The 24,860-nt window shown below is 36.0% G+C and overlaps 1 protein-coding gene across 1 annotated transcript; it reads right to left on the bottom strand.

Annotated features, from left to right (window-relative positions):
- Positions 1-23,103: 23,103 nt before the first annotated feature.
- LOC143567998 (zinc finger BED domain-containing protein RICESLEEPER 4-like) lies at positions 23,104-23,583 on the bottom strand. The gene has a single exon (XM_077054267.1). It carries the CDS (start codon positions 23,581-23,583, stop codon positions 23,104-23,106), a length of 480 nt encoding a protein of 159 aa, XP_076910382.1.
- Positions 23,584-24,860: the final 1,277 nt, after the last annotated feature.

Raw genomic sequence — 24,860 nt, forward strand, 5'->3', positions numbered from 1 at the left:
TCTCGATCTACACAGGTGCGGAATCCCTGCGTAGGTTGTTACGAGCGTAGAACACGAATCAAACAAACACACGATACGAATAAACGAACACACGTTATATTATAACCGAAACACGTGATATAATCACTGAATACAGACTCAATACTCTCTAGTTCTCACGTCTCTCGACTCACACACGTCTGTATGCGATTACCTTCAACTAAACTAAACAAGCCGTGACCTAGCTTATAAATACACGACAACTTCGCCTGATATGTTCAGGCGAAGTTGTTGCTAACTTCGCTTGACTAACAAGTTCGCCTGATAAGCGAACTTGTCAGTAACTTCGCTTAAACATAAACAAAACACAATTAACATTACAGACTGGATTACAGATACTAGACTATGAACTACTGACATTATGCACCAACACAAATAATAATCAATATTTAAAAATAACACCAAATTTAAAACGCAACACCAAGAACAAAAACACACTTTCATTAACGAAAACACACCAGCTGAATTACCAGAAAACCAAACCAGTATTTTATTTTTTATGTAGGTTCGTTGAAAATATTATCATTTTTCTGATCGTTCATCTAGGCTCACTATGTTATGATTTTATGTGTTTGTTGTGTTAGAATTCTAATAACTATTAACGTAAACAGTGTGATTTAAACATATAACACGAAAAAAAGAAAACTAAAAAAGATAGTGATTGCATACGAGTGACAAAATGTACCATGAAAAATACAATTTCTTTTTAATCAAAAACTAAAACACTAAATAACAAACCAACTAAATAAAAAAATTAATTAAAAAAAAACCTAACCGGTGCATGAATTGATCTTAACATCTTCCTATTTCTACGTCATGAATGCTTCACAAAGTTAAAGCAAACCAACTTTCGAAACTCTAACCGTCACCCCACCTCCTCCGACACCATAGCTTCTGACGCCACCAACACCAACAAAGATGCTATCGCCGACGCCCATGTAGCCAGCTTTTTTGTCGGCGCCGGAGTTTGGTTGGCCGGTTAGGTGGAGGTTGTTTTGTCTCCGTTGTGGATGTGATTGCGGATATTTAACAAACCCTAAAATCATAATCGTCAATTGTAGCACCGCTGTCAATGGAGGATCTCCTTGATCTGTAACTGTCGATTATTGATGCCACCACAAACACCTTTCGAACCTGTCAACATCTAAGGGTTGAACGATATTACTATAGTTGTGACATTCGTCAATTTCGAGTCCTATTTGTATTCGTTTGTGTATTCGTTTATCATGTAAACCAACCCGATTTATATCCCGAACATTTCAAATATATAAAATATTGTATTTTATGTTACTAAATCATTCCCATTTGTTCAATTTGAAAAACCTTTTTTACGGATTCGAAAACGCCTTTAAAACGATCAAATTACATCGAAAACGAACTTCCGGGACGCATAACGGACCACACAAGACGAGCTGGGCCAACCCACCCCGCCCCGGGCACGCCGCGTCTCATGGCTAGGGCAGGGGGGATGGTCGTGCGGCGCCTAATGACACCTTCAGCTTATTTTCAAATTTTTTTGTTGTTTTGTGTCTTGTCTTGATCTCTTTTGCATGCAATCTCATGTTATTTACACCCATACTTGACCATGACCATTACCCTATATAAACACCACCAATCCTTTCATTTTTTCCCTACTACAACTCCAAAAACTCTCTCAAATTCAAAGATCTAAATGTTGTTTTAGTTGTTTTTGAAGGTTTGACTTTCAAAAGTCAAACTGAGTTAAATCTTTCATTTTAATTAGCTTATATAGTCTTGTTAATACTTGAATATGGTTGTACAACATATATATATACACCCCTTTTTACCTTTGGTGGTTACTTCTCCGGCCCCGGTTGGTGAAGTTTCGGGCCTTGTAAGGCAAGGCTACATGGAGGACTTTCGTAGTCCTTTATATATATATACTTATATAACTTGTTTATACATATTAATCATGTTTAACTTCTGCTCATTTTAGTTTGTATATCATATTTATGAAGTTCAATGGTTATGGGTTTGAAGAGACTAGCCTCGGTTTAACCGTAAATAGCTCCAAAACGTAAACCAAACTTATTTACTAGTTTTGTTAAATAATTGTTTAAACATGCTTTATGTTGGATTTAAGTTTCTAAATCATTTATATAAGTTCTATGGTTATGGGTTTATGAAATCTAACCTCGGTCTTAACCCGAAACAAGATCTGAACCAAAAACTGAACTTTCGTTTATAGACTTTATTGTTAACTTTTTTGTTGTAAAACTTAAGTTTCATCATTTATAAATTATTATACAAGTTCTTTGATATTTGGGCATGTGGAAACCATCTATGAACTTATTATGAGATGGAACCGAACCAAATCGAACTAAACCAATTTTCACTCGCTTAAGACACACAAGTGTGTTTTAGCTATCAAGACTTGTATAAATATTTAAAAATACTTTATAAACTGATTTTAATTATTTTCTTAAGTACTTGGAAATGTTGGATCCAACTTGATCTCATAACAAAGTTTGGACCGATAAAACCGAACACTCGCTTAACGGACGTTGTTAGTTCTAAAACAATAGAACTACATACTTGGTTAAGTATTATTAAATTTTATTGACTTATCTCATAACATTCATTATGTTGGAAAGTTGACTTTGGGTTTGACCAATTATCAAGACCCGAACCGACAACTCGAAACACTCGTTAAAACCCATTTTAGGTGTTGTTTGTTTTGGAGACAAAAATTGTCTGCAATCTGATTTCATCTAATTTAATGTCTGCAACTGAAGATGTGGTCTGAAGGTCTGCAATCTGAACATATAATGTTGTTTGTTTTATAAACTGGATATCGTCTACATAAGCTGAAAAGTAGCTACCTATCATATATATTACAGCAAATAAAAGTCTTTTAACGTTTAATGACTTCTAAAATAATTGGTAGTGGTGTACGAACTATGGAAGTGGGTGGTGGTAGACAATTGTGGTAGAAGGTGAACAGTGGGTGGTGGTGATGGACGGTTGTGCTGGTGGGTGGTGGACCGTGATGGTGGCCGACAATGGGTGGTGGTGGGTGGTGGAATATGGTGGTGGTGGATGGTTGTGACGAGTGGTGGTGGCGGGGGTGGTGGTGATGGATGGTGGTGGCGGGTGGGCGGTGGCCGGTGGTGGTGGATGGTGGTGGAGGGTGGTGGTGGCGACGGATGGTGGGTGGTGGTGGTAGTGGACGGTGGTTGTGGCTGACGGGGGTGGTGGTGGGTGGTTAACGGTGGTGGTGGTGAGTGGTTGACGGTGGTGGTGGCGAACGGTGGATGGTGGTGGCGGTGTACGATGGTGGTGGGTGGTGGTGGCGGCGGACGGTGGTGGTGGGTGGTGGTGGCGACGGACGGTGGTGGTGGCAGACGGTGGGTGGTGGTGGTGTTGGACATTGGGTGTTGGTACTTGGTATGATGTTAAGAAGTGTAAAGATGTTGAAAAAAGCTTATTTTTTAAGACAATAAAAGCAGCTTTCAGATCTTTTTTTTAAACAAACAGTCTTCAAGAGCTTATGTCTGCGCGCCCGCAGACATAGGCTCCTTGCAGACCTTATAAGCAAAAACAAACACAACCTTAGTATCTATATTATAAAGGGACTTGCATTCTTGCATTTTTACCCACCTTATTACTTAACATAGGTTGAGTAAATAATATGGCTAGATACTTTAACCCGGTTTCGAGCAAACTTATATTTTTAAACGACTATTATTATGTTTTTCTTAAATATTTACATTTTAAACCTTAAACTTTAAATTGTTTGCATTTCTTGTCATTTATGTTATTAAAGACTTCCTAGACAACTTTTCTAATACAAGACTTCCTTTTATCTAGACCTTTCTCGTTAAACCTCATCCTTCGGTTACTCGTCATTTTACCGATCAAGTTTATTACTTGAATGTGCGTACTTTCATACCCCGTTTTCCATCTTTCGTTTTGGGGGTGATATTGCATACTTATTCAATCTAAATGTTTTATACTTTAATCGAAAACCACAAGCTTTATTGTATACTTTACTTAAATAAATGCTCGATTTGGTGTTCTATGCTTACATGCTCATGTGCTTATGTGTTTACCGCTTTTTGTTGGTTGATCTATTAAATCCTAGTCTATTTGGTGTCCCCTTATAGCAAGGTGTCGTTAATGTATTCTTATTAACGGTAACTATAAATCCTAGTCTATTTGGCAACCCCTTACAGCAATGTGTCTTTAATGTATTCTTATTAACGGTAACTATAAATCCTAGTCTATTTAGCAACCCTTTATAGCAAGGTGTCGTTAATGTATTCTTATTAACGGTAACTATAAATCCTAGACTATTTTGCATCCCCTTATAGCAAGGTGTCGCTAATGTGTTAGTGATCTCATATTATCTAAATTGTTTCTATTATATATTGTTTCGTATACAAGATTGTGGCATTTCGTATTATATACATATTGATCAAAACCTATGAAATTGTTCACCAACCTTTGTGTTGACAAACTTTATTTTATGCAATGTACAGGTTTGACTAAATTTGACTCGAGGACTTGGAGAAAACGTTATCAATACTATTAGGATATTAGTCAAACGAACAATATATTATTTGTTGTGATTGAGTTTGGTTATTGTATGAACAAGTTGTGCGACTTATTATGATTTTATGAAATAAAATGAGTTGATTAAATATTGTCACTTTAAATAGTGTCTTGTGTTTTTGGGCAATCAGTTGCACCCCGGCATGTTCCGCCTCCTTTGGTCGGGATGTGACAATAGCAGTTGTAGAAACATAGTATTGTAGCGAGGGATGGTGGTAATAGGCGGGGTGAACGGTGATGGTGATATTGATAGAGAAAGAGAAAGAGAGAGAAGCTAACATAAATTATAATAACTACTAAATTAATTCCAAACATAGTAAAACACTTATGGAAAATCTTACTCCTTTGTGTTATAATTCATCCAATGCCCAATATCACTTCCTGCACTTCTTAGACACACTTCACTTTTTATTCTAACTACACCTTATAGTATATATATATGTGTGTGTGTGTGTAAGAGAGAGAGAGAGACTCTTAAGAAAACTTTTTCAAATTGAGAACTTTAAAAACCATTTTAGACCACAAAAAACCTTTTTAAAAAATTATAAAACAAAAAAAAAACAAATATTTTAAAAAGTAAAAAAATAATAATATTTTTTCATCCCGACAATTAAATAATAAAAATAAAATAAAAACAACTAATTATAGACATATGTGTATTTTCATTTAATCTCCGTTTACATAATGTACGCATGTGTACATTATTAATCTTAATTGTACATATGTGTATAAAGAATAACATGTATAAAATTAAAAAATAAGTATTATACATATAGGTGTAATTTTTCTAAACCAATATTATTTTTTTCATGAAACCGGGATGAAAGATAAACTTTTTGGTTTTTTTACTTTTTTGGGTTTAGATTTTTTTTATTTTTCTTAAAAAAGTTTTTTTATGGTCCAAAATGGTTCTCAATTTCAAAATAATTATCATACGATCTCAATCATATATATAATATCAAATTTTAGCAATTTAGCTCAATATTAACTAGGAAAATTCCCAAAATAAGTAATTAAGAAAACGTCTTTCAGGTTTTAGGTATCTGTCGCACCCTCAATTTTCGACTAACGGGGTTTTACCGTGACGCGTGTGACATATCAGTATCTAGCCATGTGTCATAACGAACAATCAATTTTTAATGGAAAATCTTTACGTATTTCTTATCATAAAATAGGTAATCACATTAACAATAAAATTTTACATTTGCGGAAGCGTATAATTAATTAAAGCACTTAAAAACCCAGAGTGCGTGTCAAGACACCCAAACAAAACATTTCATTAAAGACTCTCATCATACTTCGATGCTTAATGGGATCCGTGCATCCTTGAATCATTTCAACTTCACACGTGCACTTTAAACACCTGAGAAGACATGCTAAAACGGGTCAACACAACGGTTGGTGAGTTCACAAGTTTGGGTTCAAAACAAGTTTGTCAAACAAACCAATAAGTAAGTAAACATTGCAATGGATAAAATATGGATAATGTATGCATCAATAATACCACTAGTTAATTAGGCTAGTAATCATGTTACATTAATGTAAGTTCCATTGTAACCGAGGCTGATTTGTTAGTTTGTTGCCACCCACGGAGTCTAATACGACTAGTGCATATTGTGTTTCTAGTAAATGAAAACACCCGGCGACTCCCTCTCCCGAGAGCCTCGAGGGGGTTCGTGAAACCCAGTAGTACTACCTTTCATTACCCAGCCAATGTACAATTGTTAACGGTTCAATGTTTATAGGGGACTTCAATTTTAAGTTCACTATGTACACATGAGGTATTAAAAAAGTCTACAATATCCAAAAAAATTTGCTTTCACGCTTTCTCCCCCAAAAGGAGTAAGTTAAAGAGGGGCAGTGAAACTCACCTCGAATGCTGTTTAAATGGAATTCAACTGCTTAAGTCAGTTGCATACTAGTACCCTAAACAATACAAGTATGTAAGTATTTGCTAAGCGATTCCTAGAACCCTTAGTATCCAAAAAATCCCATTGTTTAATAGTAGTTGACCAAAGTTTTAGTTTTCGTTGACTTTAACCAAAGTTTGACCTTTCGATGACTTTGACCAAAGTTTGACTTTTCATTGATTTGTCCAAAAAGGTCCAAGTCGTTGACCGTTGACTGAAAAGTCCAAGTCTCGATGACCGAAGTCTGAAGTTCGAGTTTTCTTAACCGTTGACCAAAATGTTAATCGTTGACCAAAATATTGAGCTTTGACCCGTAATATTGACCGACGACGCGTTGGTGACTTTTGACCAACTATCTAGACTTAGCCTAGTCGTATAATATCCTTAATCTCGATTTATCAATCAATCATGTGACTTGCACTTAGCCACTTTTCGTGAAGTCCTATAACTAAATCAATATTTATAAATCATAATTAAGATAAACATTTAGTCAAATGGTTTCAAGTTGACCAACAAAGTCAAATTCCAAGTTAACACAACAATATCTGCACAAACTATAACAATTTTACCAAAACAGCAAGCTAGACAAATTTGGGCAGATTTCTAATCACCAAGGTCCATTTTTCTAACCAACTAAATATTGGAAATAAATTACCAAAAAATTTCCACCGAAACTATCAAGTATTAGGTATCTCCAGAAATTTTCTTGTAAATTTTCAACACTCATAACAATCATGAAAATTCATATACTATAGCAACCTACATTCAGCTACTATATCTACGCAACAGAAAGTAAATATTTGTCAAAAATTCCATATATGTAAAATCAATTCAAAACCAATTGTATGTGTTTCATAACTCAACAAATAACACTCCAGAAGTGGAATCACTCAAATATTCATTTTCAATAACAAGTTATACTCTTTACAAGACAGACCAGAAAATTACCTGTTCAGCCAGAATTGATACCCGATTTTGTAAATTCATAAATAGTAGTCAAACAGAGTCCAAAAATTATGATTTTTTAACTTTTTAAAAACTAGACTCAAAGTACTTAACCGTAGCATCAAGAATCAATTAAAAATACCATCGTATCAACAAGTTATACAACTAACAATCTAGATCACAAAATCAGTCAGCAAGCAGATCCAAATCAAAACTTACAACAGTCATTTTTTTTATATCTCTATAATCCTAAATCACCAAGGGACCATTTTATATGATTAATACACATCTTTTTATTGTTCATACAGATTTTATTACAAAGATTTTTAGGGTTTTCATATCAAGAAACAAACAAAACAATCTTAACATGTAGATTGTCAGTTTTATGGTATTTCGTTTTCTTATGATTTCATGTGCTTGGATACTTTCAACCCACAATCCCAAATCAAAGAAAAGTAAACAAAAACATATAAAGACATGCTTACTTTCTTGTTTCATCAATGAATATTCCAAAACCTGGATTCAAGAATCACCAAAACCAATTGTATGTATGTATGTCTATAGAGAAGTTGTAAAGAAAGTGTTGTTTAGAGAGAAAAATGTGATATGTGTGTGTGTAGTATGAATTTCGGCCAAGGAAAGAGAAAAGGAAGAGAAAAGGTTTTCAAATCAAAGGTTGTGTAACCAAAATCTTATTAAAAACATATTAACTCTCTTTAACAACAATTTAACTACTATTAATCAATAATAAGCTTTAGGTTAAGACTTTTAGTTAATAACATGTATCATGTAACATTTTTAATTCAAGTTTACTAGGTATAACATAATATAAAGTTCATGGTATTTTAATAATTAACATGTACATGTAATATAAGATGCATGTAACAATCATTCTTGACCATTTCTTACACATAACATACATAAACATGTAACATATGACATGTAGCATTTAACATATATTACCATAGTTCATAATGTAACATGTGACAAATAGTGTGTAATATATCTCACATTAGTTTATGGTGTAACATGTGACAGGTAGTATGAAATATATATCACACTAGTTTATATAACACGTCACATGTAGCACCTGACATATTGCCTACCATATGAATCATAAAACATTCGTTACAAGTTATCATATTTCATATAAAATGTATCATAACATTTGTAACAAGTTTATTATTTTAATTAATAGCACTTGTTATTGTTGTTAGGCCTCCAACGACTCAGACAAACTCGTGTGTGTGATTATGCGACATGTGACATGCGACATGAATGCTAGTTTTCTAACTGAGTTAACAAAATTAACTGATTTTAGTTAACGGGGTTAACCTACAAATGCCGGGTGTCACGGTATCGTTTCCAAAAAATTCCAAAAATATGTATTATAAATTAGTCGTGACGAGTAGATTATGTTTAAACGCGAGTAGTTTGTAGAGCCATTTAAAACATGTCATATGGCCATAAACTAACCATGACGAGCACATTCAATCATTATTTAGTGGCCAGTAACAAAGAAGATGCATGTCTCGTAATCAACGCCCATGAGTACTGCATAAGTCATTTAGTCGCGACGAGTAGATTAGAACTTTTTGAGAAATGAGTAGTTTACTGAACTGACCATGACAAGTTGTTTTGTTTACCAAATATATCGAACCGGTTAGTTTTACATGAAACTGACTAGACTGATTAGTTTGAAAGCTCAAAATATTAGTCATCTACCTGACGAGCTCAAACCGTAGCTATAGAATTCATTCGTAAATTTCCATCTACATATGAACTTTAATTAACATGTAAACAACACTATTGGTATGATTGTATTAACACAAGTTTTTCAAATTAAATTGGCATAATAGTAATATATTAAAACACTTAAAGTTATTTAATATTTTTATAAATTTTGACATAAAAATAAGGATCACAAAAAATAGGGGACATGACATAATAATAAGTTTTATAAATAATAACATAAAAATAAGGGATCACAAAAAATATGGGACATAACATAATATTTTTTTTAAAAGATGATATTGATATAAAAATAAGGGATCACAAAAAATATGGTACATGACATTAGAGGTGCACAAATCAGGTTTTTCAAATACCCGGGTTCGGGTATGGAACCGGGTTCGGGTATGACCGGGTATTGGAAAATCGGGTATTGATAAAAACAGGTTCGGGTCCGGGAATTGCCTCTATAAACCATACCCTATGCACGGGTTCGGGTCAGGTATAGAACCGGGTATTCTAAAACCGGGTGTTTGAATACCCTATTTTCGGGTATTGAAAAAACTCTATTTGTGGGTTTTTTCGGGCTTTTTTCGGGTATTTTTCGGGTATAGATTGGATTTTTTAAAGGGTTTTTTAGGGTATTTTTAAGGTATTTTTTGGGTATACATCGGGTATTTGAAATACCCGGTCTCGGGTATTGGAATAACCCAGTTCCGGGTATGGAACCGGTTAAGGTTTTCGGGTATTACCGGGTACAAATTGGGTCCGGTTCGGGTTCGGGTTTTAGTACCGAAATGCATGCCCTATCTGTACCCTACGGGTAGGGTCGGGTTCGGGTATTAAAAAAACCGGTTCCATGTGTTTATTTCGGGTTCGGTTCCGGGTTCATGTTTTTTATGCACCTCTACATGACATAATAATTTTATAAAAAAATGACATAAAAATAGAGAATCGCATAAAATAAGGACATGACATAATAATAATTTTAAAAAATGACATAAAAATAAGGGATTAAATAATATTTTTATAAATTTTTGTAATAAATCGGATTACCACTAAAACGAGTAGCCACGAGTAGATAGTAAGGCCAAACTAGTCGCAACAAGTTAACTAATAATATACTACTCATATTGGAAATGTATACCTGATGAACTAGTCGTTGACCAAGATCTACTCGTAATGACTAATTGAGCTTTCAAACTACCAGTCCAGTTAGTTTCTTGTAAAACTATCTGGTTCGATGTATTTGGAAAACAAAACAACTCGTCATGGTTAGTTTAGTATACTACTCGTGTCTCGAAAAGTTGTAATCTACTCATCGCGACAAAAGGATTATGCAGTATTCGTGGGCGTTGATTACAAGGCATACAACTTCTTTATTCATGACACTAAATGATTAGTGAACGTACTCGTCACAGTTAGTTTATGTTGACGTGGCATGTTTTAATTGGCTCTTCAAATTACTCGCGTGTTAACATAATCCACTCGTCACAATTAGTTTTTAATACTTATTTCTGGATGTCTTTGGAAATGTTACCTAAAACTTGAAATTCGTTTTCATAAATATTTATTTTGACAATTTCCCAAAAAAATTTTACACTACCAACAAAAAGTTAAGGGGTTGCGGAGGCTACCTCCTAAATGTTGCTAGCATGAAAACAATTTTTTTGTGTTGGTCGTCAAAATAAGAAAAAAAAATAGTAAATGATTGAAAAGAAAAAGAAAACGTAGACAAATATTTTAGTCCGTGTACGGTTGAGCACGGTTTGGTTCGGTTTGGTTTTTAGGTGAAACCGAAACCGAAAAGTCAGGTTTTCAAATATACAAACCTATCGGTTGCGGTTTTCCGATTTTTCGGTTCGGTTATATTCGGGGTTTTGTTTGTGTGTGTAGACATTGCAAAAAATATCAAAAAAATGAAAATTCTAATTAGATTCAAAACACAAAAATAGGCCTCTGTTACGTGATGCCAAACGAATATAAACTTGAAAGAGTACTAAAGTTTAATATTCAACAAAGTTCTAATTAAAAAACACTAAAAGTTTAGTTCCAATCTTCATTCTTCAGCTTCTTCATCTTCAAAGTTTATTCCCAATATTCATAATCTTCATCACCATCAACCGTAGATCATTTTGGTGTTTTGTTTCCGGTCATAACATCTAAAAAAACACATATAACTGTATTACTATTTAAGTAAAAACTAAAAAAATCAAAACACATCGTAAATAGACATTATTACCAATTTCTATATTCTCCAACTTTTTAATCAAAGTCTCTAATTGTTGACCATACACATTTGAATCTTTCAAATCCGTTGGTGAATATTGTAACCAATCTTGAGCACAAATCAATGTCTCGACGGTCTTAGGGGTAAGAGAGCTCTTATACTTATCAATGACCCTACCTGTAACACCACGTTTTTACACTTTAAGTTTTAGCCCTAATATACTAACTTACATAAGTATATGGACCAATCTTGAATAATCTGAAAACTTCACCCATCGTTATACGCGACGGGGTAAACATAAGCCTATCGCGTAGCGCGATGGCCTTGCACATAAACCCAGAAATGGGCTGCTTGGCGATACGCGATGACTCAATCCAAGAGAGCATCGCGTAGCGCGATGACTAGGTTAAGCAACCTGGACACGTGTCCAACCACGTGTCAACACGTGGCACGATATGACAGGCCACGTGTCACCCGCAGATAAGGCGGCGACTTTTTGCGGCGTAGCGATACGCGTCGGATCACAAGGAACCCATCGCGAGCTATAAAAGGGGAGGACGGGTATGAGCTCCATTCATCCCAAGCTCACCTACATTTTCACATAGTTAACCTAGGGAGGCATGCCCAATAGCCGTGACGAGCCGACGTGCCATTTTCTCGTGATTCGTGCAAGGAACAAAGTCTTAATCGAGTAGCCAGCATATAATCAAGTAGATCAAGATCCTGCCTTTTTCTTATTATCAATCTAAAGTATCCACATTAAGGTAGGGGTTACATTTAAGTTATTTGAATTATAGCTTAGACTATCAATCAAGGCTATGGCCTTTAACCTTGATCGTATTTTACAAACATTCATTCACAATCAAGTTTTCATAAATGTTATTTCATGATTAAGTAATGATAAACAAAAGATATATTTTGACGGACATGTAGTAACTGGAAGGGGGATATCACTAGTAGTAAGTTTCATGCCTAAGAAAAAGTAATTCGTATAAATCCCAATCAACCGAGGGACCCGTTTACTTACCTGGAGTAACTTACCAACGTGTTGAACCTATTAGGCCAAAACATGCTATATCAAATGTCACATAAAACCAAGTGTTTTCATTCACAATCAAAGATAAACGATTTCAAGGTTAAGCTTACAATCGTAGCTTAACATCATTCAAAACATTCATACAAACATATTTGTGTATAGGTTAATATCATTAACAATCAATCAATCAATCAGTCAAGGTTTTCAACACCGACGGTACAGGTGAATACGCTAACCTTTTCAATCAGTCAAAACATATTTATACTCAATGAGAAGAACGGGTGTTTGTCTTAACGAGTCAATCAATGTCTACATGAGATCGAGTAATCTCTAAAACGTTATAATACAAAGTAGAGAATAAAATCAACTCAGACCAACTACGCATGTGTCTGGATCCAAACATAACTGTTAAAGCCCAAATCAATCAATCAAAGGCAAGGAAGCCACGGGCTGCAACGGTCATGACCAGTTCTCAGTTCAGGGCCGTTTGGCTCGGGGAATACCGTTATGTGTGTAGGGCAGTGGTACACATACCGGAAGTAGTAATACTTCTGCTGAGTTTGTCAAGAAAACTATGTTTGTATTGTAATCGTCATTCAAAATGTTTTATCGAGTCATACGTGTTCACCAGCATATAGCTGACGTATTTTTCCAACCCATTGCAGGTAATTAAGCATTAGTAGCATTAGCAAGGATTGGAGTCTTGTGAAGATAGAAGCGCGTACAAGATGGCTCCGTTTTGATAAACAAATCCTTGTAATATGAAACATATATTTTGTATACTTGGGTGTTTAATTCCCAAGTAAATTTTCAATGTAAATTAATATTATATTCAACCTAAAGTCTTCCGCTAAAATTAACCCATAAACTATGATATATTTACAAAACAGGTACCAACTGGTGGTCACACGCCTAGGCCCTAAGTCGGGGTGTGACAGGTTGGTATCAAAGCCATCGGTTTCAGCGAATTAGGTATTAAATACTAGTACCTAGGCTTTAACCATTATTATTATTATTCATAGGGATAAGATAGGATTGGTAAACCTCCTATCCCTAATCTAACTAAAATGCAGATGTCTTATATTAACTACTTTGGTCGTAGACACCGAGTAGCCATTCGATCAATACCGACAATCATTCACGGACCTTCCGATATGGAAAGTAGCAATAGTTATTACACTAGCTTTTTCATCGCAATCAACCAATCAATTCGGTGTTACCATATGGGAGCCAACCCGTGTATCTCCCCAGGAGTCAGCAAATGCCAATAGAAATTTCTGATGACACCACCAACAACACTCCCCAATATTATCCATCCAAGGTTCCGACTTACCATCCTTCCGAGGAACAAGAGGTACAGAGTAAGATCAAACAAGAAATTGAATCGGAATCACCAAGCTGGATGAATTGTCATTCTGATCAAAGGAGATGGCAATTTGGATCACCACCAATGAATTATCCTCCATACTTAGGACCGAGAATCCTGATTTTCCTCCATACTTAGGACCGAGACCTTCAATCTCCCAACAAGCAAAAAAAAGATTCGGGAGGAGGCAAATCTCATCAAGGAATTTTACACCAATAATATCCTCGATGAAGAAATGCATGCATACGTTGCTAATCTGCATCTTTATCCATAAGAAAATGCATATCTCTTTCCAGCTGCATCTGCACCAACGGGATATCTGAACTCGCCAAACTCGGTGATAGACGAGCTGAGAAATGAGGTCGTGGATAAAAAGAAAATGGGAAGGAAAATAGTTAAGAAGTGTGGCAAGATGAAAAATCTTGTTAAGAAATGGATTAAGGATTAGAAATCAAAGTTGTATACTGTTGTAGTTGCAGCGATCTTTTCTTGTAAAATAAATAACGTAATATAAAGTGTGTGTGTTTTTTAATCTTGTTTTATTCATGTAACAACATGTCTAAAGCAAACAGTAATCAAGAAACTCCAGTAAACAATAAAGGAAAGACAATTGAAGAAATTTTGCAAGAAAAAACTATCGCGGAAAATATACAAGCCATACCACAAAATTATGTGCTTGGTACCCGCGATCTGATAAAAGAGGCTGTGCATCCAATTTATGAAATATTGAAAAACGATCAAAGTCGTACCGCCTCACATTCTAATAAAAGAGCAAGTCAAAGTAGAAGTGAAACCGCTACTTCAAAAAGAGAATCCAAGAAAGAATCTAAGAAAGAGTCGGAAAAAAAGAAGATAAGAAAAAGGAAGTCGAGAAAAAGAAAGAAGTGAGTGATGAAAGCTCCACTGCTGAAAACAACCTCCGTGAGAAAACAAAGAAACTCAAAATACATGAAGGTTGTGATTTCAAGGTATTCAAAGTGTATAACCCCAAGGAATTTCACGAGGATAAAGGCGTGATAAATACCCTCCGATGGCTGGAGGAAATGGAATCAATTGTATTGATCAGCAAGTGTACGGAGAATGAGAAGGTGCAATATACTTCCTAGATGTTCAAAGGGGAAGCATTAGAATGGTGGAATACCCTGATTGGAATCAAGGGTAGGAATCTGCTATGGAGTTAGCCGGATATTTGATGGATGGGATGTTAAGGAACAGGGATGAGAAGAAGAAAGATGATGGAAAAATGAGTGTTGGTGGAAAGATGAAAAAGACAGAAAGGAAAATAGAAGGGCGATTTGTGTATAGTCGCCCCACATGCAAGTCATGTGGTAGGAGACATTTCGGTAGATGTCTTCGACCAACTAGCACAGTTGTATGTGGATTTTGCAAGAAACCGGGTCATCTGGAAGCATATTGCAGGAAAAAGACCGGAGTATGTTTTGAGTGTGGCGAAAAGGGGCACTATAGTACGGAGTGCCCAAAAGAAAAAGCCATGACAAATACAACAAGTGGCAGCGGTGCCAAGACCGATGCTAAGAAGGGAAATGCTCGTGTCTTTATGTTAGACACTCAAAAGGCAGCTGACATACCGGACGTGATCACTGGTACGTCTCCTATAAATAATGTTTATGCTAGGATTTTATTTGACTCAGGTGCAAACCAAAGCTTTATAGATTATAAATTTTGTAGTATATTAAATGAGCCCTTAGTTAAACTAGAAAAACATTGTGAAGTAGAAACCGCTGATGGAAGTGTAAGTAGAATAACCGAAGCTTTAGATAATGCCAAAATTTCTCTAGCCAATCACGTCATACCTGTACGATTGTTACCCATGACATTGGCAGGTTTTGATGTAGTATTAGGTATGGACTGGTTATCGTTTAATCAAGCATGTATCCTATGTAACGATAGAGCCATCGACATTAGAATGCCTAATAACAAAACCATTCGTATAACTGGAGATAAAGAAGGAGGAAAAGTATGAATCATTTCAAAAATCAAAGCAAGTCATTGCATAGGTAAGGGATTCCTCGCATTCATGGCCTATGTAACCAAGGAACCCGACCCAAAGAAGATGAAGGAAGTACCGATCGTGTCCGAATTCCAAGTTGTATTTCCTGAAGAATTACCAGGAGCCCCGCCAGACAGAGAGGTAGAATTTAAAATCGACCTTATACCAGGAACTTCACCGATCGCCAAATCTCCTTATCGTCTAGCACCAACGGAAATGAAAGAGTTAAAGAAACAATTGGATGAGCTATTAGAGAAACAATTCATACGACCGAGTTCGTCACCGTGGGGAGCTCCAATTCTATTTGAAAAGAAGAAGGACGGGTCAGTGAGGATGTGTATAGATTATCGAGAGTTAAACAAAGTCACGATCAAGAACAAGTACCCATTACCTAGAATCGACGATCTGTTTGATCTACTCCAATGAGCAAGTTGTTTTTCCAAGATTGACCTAAGGTCGGGTTACCATCAATTGAAGGTGCAAGAAGAAGATATACCTAAAATAGCCTTTAGGATCTGATACGGACATTATGAGTTCACCGTGTTGCCTTTCGGACTCACTAATGCTCTTCAGCTTTCATGGACATGATGAATCGGGTTTGCAAGCCATACTTGGATAAGTTTGTTATTGTTTTCATCGATGACATTCTTGTTTACTCAAAATCCAAACACAATCATCAAGTTCATCTTAAGATCATACTTGAAACCCTAAGAAACGAGAAATTGTACGCCAAATTCTCTAAGTGCGAATTTTGGTTGTCTGAAGTTCAATTTCTTGGTCATGTTATAAATGAAAAGGGTATTCAAGTAGATCCAGCAAAGATTGAAGCAATAACTAAATGGGAGAAACCGAAAACACCGACTCAAGTTCGAAGTTTTCTAGGTTTAGCTGGATATTACCGAAGATTTATTCAAAATTTCTCCCGAATAGCTGTCCCATTAACTTCACTCACAAGAAAGTCAATTAAGTTTGAATGGGGACCGAAGCAAGAAGAAACATTTGAAACACTTAAACAAAAGTTAACTAATGCACCTATTATGACTTTGCCAGAAGGACTAGAGAACTTTACCATTTACTGTGATGCTTCGCACACGGGAATGGGATGTGTTTTAATGCAAGGAAATAAAGTGATTGCTTATGCTTCGAGACAACTGAAAGTTCATGAAAAGAATTACACCACGCACGACCTTGAATTAGGCGCTGAAATTTTCGCGTTAAAGTTATGGCAACATTACTTGTATGGTGTAAAGTTCACGGTGTACACTGATCACAAAAGCTTAAGCAGATCTTTGATCAAAAAGAGTTGAACATGAGTGTTAGGGCCCAAATTTTATAGTCCGATCTATGCTCAGGATCCCGAATATGTTCAGGATTCTCGAATAAGTTTAGTATCCTGAGTATTAATGCTAATAAATAGATATTTCTCTCTCGGTGTCGATTTATAATTGCAGATATTAATTGTCGATTTAATCCATGCGAAATACAAGGTTGGTGGTTACATAAAACGTGTGGAATGAGTTATAACCGTTAGGATTAAAGGCCAAGTAATGATTAATGGTCAAATATCGATTATTATGCTGAAATCTCGCACTTATAGTTAATATTAGCATGTGTGGGACCACATTTGATGAGTAACTCCCAAAAGAATCGGTCAAATACGTAGGATGAACATTGAAGAACGTGGATAGACTAAAAAAAGAGTTCCCCAATGGCTATATTGGAAGACTCTTTCAGTTCCGGGATACTCGGAGAGTTTGTTAGGGATTTCAGCCTATCCTGCCGATACAAGTATTCTGAGGATTATACTTCGGGATATCCAGCTGTCCTTTATTGTTCTATTTGTTTTGCATATAAGACCACGTGTTTAATATGCTAATATGAACGTGGGTTTGCATCGGCTAGTGCTTAGACTTCGTCAAATTTAACGTGGGCAGCAAGGGATGAGTGGAAGACTAAGTCTAGGGTTTCTGGTTATTTCGGGATAACAGTTATAATCTTTTATTATATATATGAGCTGATAATATCATTAGAACACACACATTCACTCACCTAGCTACTAGTATACTCTGTAACACTTAGCACTCGATCACTTATCAGCTCCTTTGCTTGTAATCATCCATTTTTGTTATTAATAAAGTCGACGGTGATAGTTTTCACCGTCCGGGGGTTTTTTGTGCCGGAGATTACCATAATCATATACGGAATCGACCAAAAATTACGTTCTTAATCTTTGACCGAAGCATTTCGACCAAAGATTACGTTGTTAATTCTTGACCGACGTAAGATTATTGTGATCAAGGGTTTTTTCCCTCGTAATCATATCGTTGTGTTCAATCTTATCATCAACAAGCACTCCACCTCACGCACTAATTTGATCAAAAGTTACTTTTCCAATTTTTCACCAAAACAATGAGACAAAGACGTTGGATGGAAACGCTTAATGACTACGACTGTGAGATCGTATATCATGAAGGAAAGGTCAACGTTGTGGTTGATGCTTTAAGTAGGAAAGAACATGAAAAATCAAAGAGAGTTCGAGCACTTAGATTAGAACTCAAAATTGATCTAACCAATCAGATCAAGGATGCTCAGAAATTGGCACTGGAAGAAGAGAACCTTAAAGCCGAAAAGGAAAATGGTACTATTGATCAACTAAACAAAGGAAGTGACGAAATACTTAGACTTGGTACAAGAATTTGGGTACCAATGGTCGGAAATCTAAGAGACAAAATTCTTGAAGAAGCAGACAAGTCAATGTACATGATGCATCCGGGTAGTGACAAGATGTATCATAATTTAAAGGAGAATTATTGGTGGATTGGTATGAAGAAAGATATTGCTTTATATGTTGCCAAATGCCTAACGTGTTCCAAAGTAAAAGCCAAACACCAAAAGCCGTTAGGATTGCTTCAACAACCAGAGATACCCATTTGGAAATGGGATATGATAACCATGGATTTCATTATGAAGTTACCAAAAACTTCTCGCCAAAATGATGCAATCTGGGTTATTGTAGATAGACTTACGAAGTCTGCTCATTTCATCCCAATTCAAGAAACGTTTAGTATGGATAAGTTAGCAAATTTATACGTTGAAAACATAGTATCCTTGCATGGTGTGCCGCTATCCATCATTTCTGATAAAGATAGTCGATTCACTTCAAATTTCTGGTCAAGTTTTCAAAAAGCCATGGGGACTCGACCAAACTTAAGTACTGCTTACCATCGCCAAACTGATGGCCAAAGTGAACGTACGATTCAAACATTAGAAGACATGCTTCGTGCCTGTGTTATTGATCTAGGAGGAAGTTGAGATACCCATCTTGCTCTAATGGAATTCTCGTACAACAACAGCTATCATACGAGTATTCAAGCATCACCATTTGAAGCTTTGTATGGACGTAAGTGTAGGACACCTGTGTGTTGGTCAGAAACAGGTGATGGTCAGTTGTCAGGACCTGAAATCGTTAAAAGAACTACCGATCAAATAATACAAATCCGTGAACGATTGAAAACGGCAAGAGATAGACAAAAGAGCTATGCGGATGTTCGTCGCAAGCCATTGGAATTTAAAGAAGGAGAGAAAGTGTTATTGAAAGTATCGCCTTGGAAAGGTGTAGTACGATTCGGGAAGAAAGGAAAACTGAGTCCACGATTCGTTGGATCATTCAAGATACTCGAAAGAATTGGACCAGTTGCTTACCGCTTAGAGTTACCTGATGAAATGAAAGGCATTCACGACGTGTTTCATGTATCCAATCTTCGCAAGTGTTTAGCCGACGAAACCCTTGAAATGCCATTGAAAGATGTCAAGATCAACGAGAAGCTTAAGTTGGTGGAACAGCCAATCCAAATCGAAGATAGTATGATCAACTTTCTCAAACACAAACGACTCAAACTCGTGAAAGGAAAATGGGATTCAAGACGAGGACCCGAGTATACGTGGGAGCTCGAGTCTGAAATGAAGAAAAAGTATCCATATCTATTGCAATAAATCTCTAGGACGAGATTATTCAAAAGGTGGGGAGGATGTAACACCACGTTTTTACCCTTTAAGTTTTAGCCCTAATATACTAACTTACATAAGTATAGGGACCAATCTTGAACAAACTGAAAAATTCACCCATCGCGATACGCGACGGGGTAAACATAAGCCCATCGCGTAGCGCGATGGCCTTGCACATAAACCCAGAAATGGGCTGCTTGGCGATACGCGATGACTCAATCCAAGAGAGCATCGCGTAACACGATGACCAGGTTAAGCAACCTGGACACGTGTCCAACCACGTGGCACGATATGACAGGCCACGTGTCACCAGCAGATAAGGCAGCGTCTTTTTGCGGAGTCGCGATACGCGACGGGTCACAAGGAACCCATCGCGTATCGCGATGGGGTCCAAAAATGGCTATAAAATGGGAGGATGGGTATGAGCTCCATTCATCCCAAACTCACCTTCATTTTCACATAGTTAACCTAGGGAGGCATGACCAATAGCCGTGACGAGCCGACGTGCCATTTTCTCGTGATTCGTGCAAGGAACAAAGTCTTAATCGAGTAGCCAACATATAATCAAGTAGATCAAGATCATGCCTTTTTCTTATTATCAATCTAAAGTATCCACATTAAGGTAGGGGTTACATTTAAGTTATTTGAATTATAGCTTATACTATCAATCAAGGCTATGGCCTTTAACCTTGATCGTATTTTACAAACATTCATTCACAATCAAGTTTTCATAAATGTTACTTCATGATTAAGTAATGATAAACAAAAGATATATTTTGACAGGCATGTAGTAACTGGAAGGGGGATATCACAAGTAGTAAGTTTCTTGTCTAAGAAAAAGTAATTCGTATAAATCCCAATCAACCGAGGGACCCGTTTACTTACCTGGAGAAACTTACCAACGTGTTGAACCTATTAGGCCAAAACATGCTATATCAAACGTCAAATAAAACCAAGTGTTTTCATTCACAATCAAAGATAAACGATTTCAAGGTTAAGCTTACAATCATAGATTAACATCATTCAAAACATTCATACAAACCTATTTTTGTATAGGTTAATATCATTCACAATCAATCAATCAATCAGTCAAGGTTTTCAACACCGACGGTACAGGTGAATACGTTAACCTTTTCAATCAGTCAAAACATATTTATACTCAATGAGATGAACGGGTGTTTGTCTTAACGAGTCAATCAATGTCTACATGAGATCGAGTAATCTCTAAAACGTTATAATACAAAGTAGAGAATAAAATCAACTCAGATCGACTACGCATGTGTCTGGATCCAAACATAACTGTTAAAGCCCAAATCAATCAATCAAAGGCAAGGAAGCCACGGGCTGCAACGGTCATGACCAGTTCTCAGTTCAGGGCCGTTTGGCTCAGGGAATACCGTTATGTGTGTAGGGCAGTGGTACACATACCGGAAGTAGTAATACTTCTGCTGAGTTTGTCAAGAAAACTATGTTTGTATTGTAATCGTCATTCAAAATGTTTATCGAGTCATACGTGTTCACCAGCATATAGCTGACGTATTTTTCCAACCCATTGCAGGTAATTAAGCATTAGTAGCATTAGCAAGGATTGGAGTCTTATGAAGATAGAAGCGCGTACAAGATGGCTCCGTTTTTTATAAACAAATCCTTGTAATATGAAACATATATTTTGTATACTTGGGTGTTTAATTCCCAAGTAAATTTTCAATGTAAATTAATATTATATTCAACCTAAAGTCTTCCGCTAAAATTAACCCATAAACTCTGATATATTTACAAAACAGGTACCAACTTGTGGTCACACGCCTAGGCCCTAAGTCGGGGTGTGACACTACCACTGGTACTAAAAGCCGATTCCGATGCAAGGGTGACATTGGAATTCCCAAAATATGCTTAGAAACTTGAGAGAGAATAGGGAATTGAACCGAATTTATCTTCCACCAACCTAAAACATCAAATTCTTCCTCTCTTTTTTCTATCCCATCACTCAAATATATTTATACCTCATTATCAACAACAACCTCTTGTTCACCTTGTTCCTTTCAATACTTTGAATAAGCCCTTTCTAAATCATCATCATTATCTTCATTATCATCAACCAAACTAGGTGTGGAAGATGATGTATTCTTTCGCTCTTTTGTTTTCTCAATTTTTTTATTTATAATGATGACACAACTCCATTAATGTTTCCTTCACTTTATCTTTGACTACGTCAATTCTTAAAGAACCTTTACCATAAATCAAACATAAAGAAAAACCAAGATGTTTCATCTTATTTCAAGGATCTAAAACCGGTGCAACGTATAACAAGACATTCATATTGTCCAAATTATCCCAATACTTTTCATAGACAAACTCATTTCCCTCTCAATCTTTTCGGCATGAAATACATTTTTGTTATATGTGAATGCATTTTGCAAAGCTCAACAAATAACAAATTTACAGTCACATACTTAGACCCCAAAATCTTCTTTGTCACATTAAAAATTCCTTCAAAAACTCTATTTATAGCTTATAAACAAATCAATAAAACAAATCACTTTCAAACTCACATGATTAGACATAACATATTAGTATTAAACAAACAATAATATAATATAATTATTAACAATAATAAGAAATAAGAAGTACCTATCAAATGCCCTTGAAAACTTGTGTGCCGTTTTTAACATTAAGAATGTTGAATTCCATCGAGTATCTACATCAAGACATGGTTTCCTTTTGCTATCAATCTTTTCTTTCTCAACACAATCTTTGAAGTTTTGAAACCTAGAAAAAGATGATCTTATATATCTCACTGCATTTCGAATCCGAGCTATGGATGCAACTTGTTCTTCTAAACCATACTTTACTACAAGATTTATATATGAGCGTTACATCTCATAAGCAAATACTTGCAATCAAGCACTGAATGGGGACCCTTAAGCATTTTTTCAAATACCTAATTGTTGCATCATTTGATAAAGCATTATCAACGGTCACCGTAAATATTCTATATATCCCCCACTCTTGAAAATAACGATAAACCAACTTTCCAATGGTCTCACCCTTGTGATTTGAAATTTGGCAAAAGTTGAGAATTCTCTTCCTCAAAACCCAATTTTCATCTATCCAGTGTGCGGTAAGACACATATAATTAAAATTTTGAACGGATGTCCATGTGTCGGTGTTAAGAGATACGGCTTGATCTTTTAAAAGACATTTTAGCTTCTTTAACTCTTCTTTGTATGTTGTCAAACCATCCCTAGCAACCGTTCATCTAGAATGAAAATCAAGCATTGGATTCAACTCCCACACAAATTCTCTAAGCCCTTGATTGTCAACCACACTAAATGGAAGGTTATCTATAATGATCATCCGAACAAAAGGCTTAATACATCGTTCTTGATTAAAAGTGTGAGTAATCAAACTACCCTTACCTTCCCCCGAATTTTTAGGCTTAAAACGTAATGTAGATTGTTTCTTAACTACCTTTATGTAAAGCGGAGACTTCCGACAATATAGTGTCAAATGATTCCCCATACCACTCGTACCATTTGATTTTGAGCCCGACTTAATAAACTTCTTACAATAATGACATTTGGAATAGTCGGTTTCCTTATTTCGTGTAAAGTGTTTCCACATAAACGACTGTTTACCATAATCCCCCTCTTGCTCCACGGTTTGATCACTATCGACCGGTTCGTTCAAGTTTTCTTCATCAACATCAATAACCGGTGCATCCTTTTTATTCATATTTGGAGTCTCACTACACAAAATTTCCATCTATCTTTACACAAAATAAATATTAACAGTCTGTCAACAAATCGGTTTTCTCTACAAGACTACAAGTACAAATATGAGCTTCCACAACATGAACATAAATATAAATATAAGTATTCAATAAAATATTTTTCAAGAGTACTACTTTTTTTGGTAGGACAAAAATAAATAGAAGTCCAAAAATCCTTGGAATTCCAACAAGAAGCAGGTACATTTTTTTGTTTGGAAAATGTATATATTCAACATGTTCGGTTTGTAAGGCTAGTGCCAAGCCGTGAAGCGTTTGGGTTTTCATACTGTGAACCAAATTGTATTGTTGTTAACACGACTGAACATGCTACTTGGTCAGTTTCCACACCTTTAGAGCATCCCAAGGTGACTGGCGTGGCTAGTTTCCACACTTTAACCAACAAAGCTGAACCGAACTCAAAACCGATGCTTCAGTCAACTATTAAAAAAATGATTTTTGTGGTTCAGTTTCTGATATGGTGCGTGTAATAACCAAAATCCACTTAAACGACTGGAATGTCATCAATTTGTGACGCCATACATGCTTAATTTTTAGTTGGAGGTTGTAGAAGATATTTAAGTTTGGGTAAGAATATTTCGCAACAACTAATTTCAGAGTCGTTATAATCCACTAAATTTGGATTTGAGAAATTTATTCATGCATATAATCGAGTTAAAAAAAGTTCAACCCTAACCTGGAACTGACGTACAGAGTTGGTTCTCTCCGCCTCTCCGGCAGGTGGCGAGGTGCGTGGCTGAGTGGTTTGAAGAACAGGAGAGGGTGAGAGTATGAGAATTGAGAGTGACGGTTGCATACTATTAGGTTAAAAATGATTAAGTCAAATACCATTGTATGCTAAATGAGCCCACACTTGGTAATAAAAATAAAATAACAATATTCTAGTGGGTCCTGAAGCAACACGGTTCGGTTCGGTTATACATTAGTTGGGTTAATCGGTTAATATGTCGGTTCGGTTCGGTTTTTTCGGTATTTTAAAAATGTGTAGCCGAACCGAAACCGAAATTTCGGTTTTCAAACAAACAAACAAAAACTTCGGCTAATGCTTCGGTTCGATTTTTTCGGTTAATTCGTTGTCGGTTCTGTTTTTCAGTTTTCTACTCACCCTATGGCATGTGTGATTGACGTACGGTGTGTTCTCCGACCACCGAAACCCAAATCAAAGATTCTCATTTCTCCACTTAAATCCAATATCTGACAACACCCTTTGAGATTCACCTAA

The sequence above is a fragment of the Bidens hawaiensis genome, unplaced genomic scaffold, assembly GCF_021521415.1.
Source record: "Bidens hawaiensis isolate Kalapana, Puna unplaced genomic scaffold, B.hawaiensis_p1.1 tig00023789_1, whole genome shotgun sequence".
In the NCBI taxonomy this organism is placed as follows: Eukaryota; Viridiplantae; Streptophyta; class Magnoliopsida; order Asterales; family Asteraceae; genus Bidens; species Bidens hawaiensis.

Excerpts from the sequence above, each read along its gene's own strand:
- LOC143567998 (XM_077054267.1), bottom strand. The coding sequence starts at position 23,583 with ATGAATAAAAAGGATGCACCGGTTATTGATGTTGATGAAGAAAACTTG.